The sequence below is a fragment of the Drosophila gunungcola genome (genome assembly GCF_025200985.1).
Source record: "Drosophila gunungcola strain Sukarami chromosome 3L unlocalized genomic scaffold, Dgunungcola_SK_2 000005F, whole genome shotgun sequence".
Taxonomy (NCBI): Eukaryota; Metazoa; Arthropoda; class Insecta; order Diptera; family Drosophilidae; genus Drosophila; species Drosophila gunungcola.
Window position 1 is genome coordinate 1,256,481 of NW_026453180.1, and position 6,749 is coordinate 1,263,229.

Below are 6,749 nucleotides of genomic sequence, written 5' to 3' on the forward strand. Positions count from 1 at the left end.
ACTCCTTTTAAAGCACCTCCTCGGAGGTGATCTTCTCTCATATGCATATTTATTGCATTTTTTCTCGACGCGCCGGCAACGCCCCCAAAAAATATTCACAATGGAATTTCAATTCCATTCGCCGACTTGGAGCAGGATCAGTCTGGTATTGGTATGGTATTGGGATCTCAGAATGCATTCGTTTTCCTTCGCCAGCGATTCGCGGGAATAATTAAAATTTATATGTGGTATGTGTTTGGGTTCGCTTCGGTTGGGTTTTCTTTGTTTTGGCCCAGGCTTCTTCTAATTTCGCTCGTCTGGCCGGCAATCACAAATCCATTTCACTTTCATAACTCATCGGATCCAGGCAATTTACATGGTCTTCTCTTCCCCGAATCCCATTTTAAATATTTCTCCCTGGCGAGTCACGTTGTGGAAGTTAACATGAATGCGTAACATTTAAATGATTGTCAATTCGAAAATTGGTAAGTCCTCCCGCACTGCTACACTAATAAAAAAATGTGTTTATTTAAAAATATTTCTTATTCTTTTTATCAAAGATACTGACACTTCATAGCTTCATATTTTATTTACATATTATTCTGACATATATTTGTTGCCAAATATATTTTTCCTACAATATTTTATCTTACCTTGTCCCTTAAATACCTAAAACTAAACAAACATTAAATATGGATCCTGGTCAGGAACTAATCAGGAGATTTAAAAAAAGCCATTAAATATTAAAGAAATTAAAATATGACGATAGTGTTAGTAAAATGTTATAAGCAATCATTGTATGTAATCAATTGTATGCCAATGCCATAAATTTATTTCCGCAGGTGCTGTAAAAATAAATGCCAATGCCAAAACTATAGTTCCACAAAAACTGTAAAAATATAAATATTTAAGAAATTATACGATTTTTAAATTAAACTAAATTTTAATTTTATAAGAAAAACTTGTAGGGATAATCATTTTGTAAGTGCACTCCCTCTTTGTATACATATTTTTCTCTTTTTCACTGGCACTTTCCCATAATTGAGACAACGTGCGTGAAGAAGGATGGGTGAGGTGAATTGAGGGAAACAATGACACCGGCATCATCCATCCACTACACAGCCAACGATCCATTCAAGCGCCTGGCACGTCCGCAAAGTGGCCTCCCCGCTGTCCACTATTCGACACCCACTCCACCCAACTCCTCTCACTCCTCCCCCAGTCAACCACCCACTCCACATCCTCATCGCGAATGCGGAACGCATTTGAAATGAGCCCAGACTGAAGGCAGGCAGGATGAAAAAACAACTACTGCGAAATGAATATTCGAAATTGCAGTGATACATCATCGATGGATTGTTCAGCGTTCTGGCTATATACATGAATTCCCTTACCCAACGGTGAATCGTAAAACGTTACGCAAATTTTCTGGCAGATTGTCATGTTTCTGATGGTTTGGCAAAATGATTGATTACTTTGTTCCTGTTCGCCTGAACGGGTTGAAAACGGCAAAAAGGCGAGAGAGGAAGTGTCGGTGGGCATCCTGATGAAAGTGCCAAATCGGAAATGCAAAGTGGGGAGGTTAGGGGAGGGGAAAAACGCTGGATTGATTGAAAAGGGTTTTCCACAGTTGGCCGATCGAGACAATCAATTCCCAGCGTCATTTTGATGTTATGCAATTTGTATTTGATTTTAGAAACTGAATAGAAATCAAAGAGTATAAAAAACATAATTGTAGAAGCATTTCTCTATTTTAATAAAAGCACTTCTCTAAAAAAAATTTCTTTTATTATTTTTCAGACGTATTATGAAAGCATAAAATAATTTTTACACAGCAAAGATCAAATTTGTATTTTTTTTTCTTATTTTCAATAGAAATTGAAGAAAGCCATAATTGTAAAAGTATTTATCTATTTGAATGCTACACTTTGCCTTGATTTTTGACTCAAAATTTGTATACAATAACTAAAACTCTTCAATTCTTATAACACCCAATTTGTTTCAGCATCTAAAAGTTTAACTTTGAGAAATTGCACTCAAGGTTGGCATCTAAAAAATTTTTATTATTAGGTTACCCTTTCCATTTTGTAGCACATATTTTCAAAGGTTTGCCAATGTAAATTAATTTATTTTAGACCTTAACCAATTGCCAAAGTACTTTATTGTCAAATTATTTGTAAGTATCATAAAGTTACAATGCCGATGGACAAACTACGTGCAACGCCAGTGGACAAGATCCTTAGTTTCCGCCGGAATCCCGATCTGCAGCAGCAACGGCGTCAGCAAACTGATGAAATGGAGGACATTCCCAGGTTTTTGCCACCTCAGCTTCTTTTCGACGACGCAGATGGTAAGGACACACATCGCAGGATGGCGGATACGGATTCGATAAACTCAGAGGATGCTGTTAGGCTGCCTCCTCCCCGAAGATCTCCAGTTTCTATGAGGAATCTGCAGCGTCAGTTGTACTCACCCAATCAGTGTATGAATGTCCTAAAAGCCATCGTGGCTGTGGTAACCATTTGTGTGCTCTTCACCACAATTCCCTTGTACCGACGCCAAAGGATTGAGAAGGAGAACAGTCTGAAGATGGTCCTGCTGTGGAACGAGCAATTACCAACCGGTGGATCGGCACACATGGAGTGTGGTTGTCTGGTCTCCACTCGCCGAAATCATGACGACAAACCCTTTGATGCCGTGGTCTTTAATGCCGATTATCCCTACACCTTTGAAGATTTGAATAACATCAAACGTACTCCTGATTACTATGCGGTCTTTGCCGCCAAGAAGCCACTGAGTTTGGCGCAAAATCCATTGGCTGGCTCAATGTTGCCCCTCTTCAATTTGACCATGACCTATCGTCTGGATTCGCAATTAATCTGGACGGACTACTACTTCTCCCATACCAATCTGGCCAGGCGTCTCAACTGGTTCCGCAGTCCCAGTAAAAATTTAGTTGATGATATGCCTGACTCTATGTTCCAACATCTGGATTCAGAAGTATTAAAAAAGACACGACTGGCAGTGTACTTAACATACGAAGTGGATCAGAATAGTCTTCCGGGGGGCCTGTATTTGCAGAAGCTGCAAAAATATGCGGATATCGATGCCCATGATAGTTGTCTGGGTTCTCAAGAGTAAGTAAATTAGGGAACACATCCCAAAAAAAAAACGAATATCAGTATTGAATTCATCATTTATTTTCAATTAAGTTATATCTGTATAATATACAATGCATATTAAATTGCTTGATTAATTAATATTGGAATTATTTCTTATAATTAAAGTTTAAAATATTAGATTTAAAGCGAGTCCTATTTTATAAAAAAACATAATATTTAAAAACTTACATTTTATTTAAAGTAATTTAAGCTTATCCGTTTGATCTTAACTAAGTAAAAATATTGGCATAGTCTATGATTTATTAACTTAACCTTTATTTTCCCTCCCCTAGCTGCAGTCACTACCACTTTATGCTCATCTTTGAAACAAGTGCCTGTCCGGATTATGTGCCTCCGCAGATGTACATGGCCATGGATAAACTTATGGTACCCGTCCTGATCGGAGGAGGAAATCTAACCAATCTGGTACCACAGCAATCGTATATCAGAGGCCTGGACTTTTCCACCCCAAAGGATCTAGTGCGACACCTAAAGGATCTGGTAAATGACCGGGAGGAGTACAAGCGCTTTTTCTGGTGGCACTCCATTTACAAGCTGCGCCAAACTTACCAACCCTACTGCGCCCTCTGCTCCCTCATCCAAAAACCCGCCGAGGAGCGCCAGATTGGCCAGGGATCCTCCAAACTGGCCTTCATCAAATGGTGGACTTCAGCCGAATACCAGTGCCCCAATCGATCCACCACCTTCCTCTGAGTCCCTGGACTTTGGCCAATTATAATTACCAACGATCGCAAATTGCCCTCGTTCGGTGTGGTTCCGTTTAGTTGAGTTGAGTTTGTTCTTCCTTCGTTTTGGGGGTTTCTTCTGTGTTTTTTGGCTGGTTTAATTCCGCGGAATTTCGGCGGCACTCCATTGACCTCGCCGACAGCTTTAAACTGAAGGGAGCTTAATAAGTTATACTCTATTGGAAGAACAGGTTGCTTTAAAATTTCTTAGTATTAATATGAGTTGCAACATTATAAGTAATTCATTAAAAGGAAAAAAGCATTTTCCAGAAAAGGATTTATATAAATATATGAGTACGTTTTATATATACGTTTTTTATATTGGTATTAAGGTAGATAAACTAGATAAGTACATTTTGCATTTTAAATAATTCATCAATGGGAAAATATCATGCTCCAGAAATTGATTTATATTAATAGCATATTTATGTTTTATATTAATTAGTTATATTTAAATGGCTTTAAAGTAGATAAATTAGATCAGTATTTTGTATTCATGAGATGCAAATTATTAATAATTCATAGAAAGGAAAATACCATTTTCCAGAAAATGGTTCATTATAAACAGGTTGCTTTAATTTATGTTAAAATGTCTAAAACGATAAATAAGATCAGTACATTTTGCACGATTTATGTTACTAGTTTAAACATATCTTTAATGGTCAGAGCATTTAGTATTCGACTTTCTTTCCCCAAAAACCGGCATAATTCCCTTTAAAATGTTTGGTGTTTTTAGCAACTTGCTGGAAGGCTGTAAGGATGGCAGGATGCCTGGCATGCCAACTCGTGCCGGGCGGCCTGTTGAAATACCCATCAGCCAATGCCGCCATATGGGAGATCAATTGGAGGCCAAATGGGGCTCGGGCTCCGATGGGGATGGGCAGAAGAGGCGGAGGGAATTGGGATTGCCTGGCAGCTATTGTCGCTCTGAAGTGGAGCCTTGTGCCTGGGAAAAAAGCAGAGACAGCCGGTGACGACCGGCAATGGGCATAGATAAAGCAAATAGAGCAAACTTGTTCCACATTGTGGAGCAATGGTCTGTTCCCAGATGAGATGCAGATGCAGATGGAGTGGGATCTGCGTTGGGCAGCCCGAAAGCGAAACGAGTGGGCGACGACAAGACAAGGCGGTCCAGAAATGTGGAATAAGTTGGGTGGAGGTGGAGTGAGTCCAGGTGAACAGGCGACTCAGGTGAGGAGGTGCCAACACAATGCACGAAAAACAAACAGAATTGTCATGGGAAATATTTCACAGCGCTGCGAGTGAAGTGCCCGGGATGCTCCCCATTTCCCCCCGCCCAACTAGAACTCACTCTTCATCCACAATCCCCACTCGGAATGTCTTTCAAAACGGTATCACATACACAAAACACTTTTCCTCTGCCACACACAACCATATTTATAAGTTAAATGCTTCACTAAACAATAGGCCAGAGTGGCCAAATGGCCGAGAGTTGCGACTGCAAATGCACTGAGCATAAAACTGTATAGATTCTTAAGCCAGTTTAATGTCAGTGGAATTATGACAGTTGATATTTTGCGCTTTAATATAAAATTGCTAGTGTGCTATGAACTTTTAAAGTCTAACAGCACCATTCCGTTACAAAAATGAAATATAACCATTACAATTACAAATATAAAATATTCTATTAAACGACCATATATTAATTTTTAAGCGTTTTTGGTTAAAAACAATTAAGGTTTGATGATCTTCCGATGAATTGAGATCGATCGTTGTCTTATTCTTGTAAAATTAAATGTAACAGTAATTCCAAAAAATTTAACTGGTTATGGTTAATATATTTATTTTAAGTAGTAGAAGTATATTCATAAAAATTAAAAATCGGCGAGGTTAAACATTTTTTTATTTATTTTTTTTCGTATTGTTCCCTTAGGAGCTATATGGTATAGTAAACCGATCCGTCCCCTGCCCACCTGTAAAAGAAAAAAAACTTTTAAGAACTTTTCGTTTATTTCATTTATTAATGCAAATTTCGTTTAATTTTTCCCAGTGCGTAATTCGAACTGGGCCTGGGACATGGTAAAATTCAAGTTGAAGGCGAGGCGATAATGAAACCAAAGTCAAGCACATCGAGTCAGTCCAGCCTTTGGGCCCTTTGGGTTGACAGGTTGTCCCTTGTTGCTCCTCTGCCCTCCAGTCCCCTCCAATCTCCTCCCATCCCCTCCAATACCCTACCTATTCCATACCAAACCATTTCGGTTCTGGGAAGTTCTCATCATCTCACTCTCTCTTGGTGCACTTCGTGTTTGCCCATTCTGTTATCAACTATTACAATATTTTTGTTTAATTGACAAACAGGTTTATCATTAACATTTTTCTCATTCTTCGCTCTGGACTCCAACTTCTCCAACTTCTCGGATGCGTTGGCGGCGGCCTTCTCCAGATTTTCTTTCTTTTTGGAGTTGGAGTTTCAGGTGGAAGCGGCGCTTCAGTTGACGCTCCAACTGTTTTCCCACACTGATTTCTGATTTCTGGACACCGTGAAGCAGCAGAGCAAACTGAACCACAATGGGATAATGTGAGAAGTGTACTAACTGATCAATAAATAAAAGGGAGGGGGTATGTGTTAAACTGGGAAAAGCAACATAATTTATCAGATTTTTATACTACATTTTGAATAACACAAAACTATTTTTTTATAAAAACCCTTTTCATCAAAATAATCGATTTAAGTTGAATGTATTATAAATGTAATATTTTTATTTCATACTTAGTACCCAATATATAATTTCTTAATTTCTAGCTCCTGTATATAATTTAATTATTAATTATTACATAAACATTTGTAATTTATTTTAGATATTACATAAATAGGTACAAGAAAACTTGTTTGAAATTAATT

The 6,749-nt window shown here is 38.3% G+C and overlaps 1 protein-coding gene across 3 annotated transcripts; it reads left to right on the forward strand.

Annotated features, from left to right (window-relative positions):
* The first annotated feature begins 1,905 nt into the window (after positions 1-1,905).
* On the forward strand, positions 1,906-4,100 carry LOC128259006 (alpha-(1,3)-fucosyltransferase C). Of its 3 annotated transcripts, none has more exons than XM_052991070.1 (3): positions 1,906-2,020; positions 2,115-3,116; positions 3,434-4,097. In XM_052991070.1, exons 2-3 carry the CDS (start codon positions 2,176-2,178, stop codon positions 3,852-3,854), a joined length of 1,362 nt encoding a protein of 453 aa, XP_052847030.1. In that variant the 5' UTR covers positions 1,906-2,020; positions 2,115-2,175; the 3' UTR covers positions 3,855-4,097. The 3 variants fall into 3 exon arrangements, with proteins under 3 accessions (XP_052847030.1, XP_052847031.1, XP_052847029.1); XM_052991071.1 differs by having other exon boundaries at positions 1,930-2,085; positions 2,161-3,116; positions 3,434-4,100; XM_052991069.1 differs by having other exon boundaries at positions 1,930-2,095; positions 2,161-3,116; positions 3,434-4,099.
* The last annotated feature ends 2,649 nt before the right edge of the window (positions 4,101-6,749 follow it).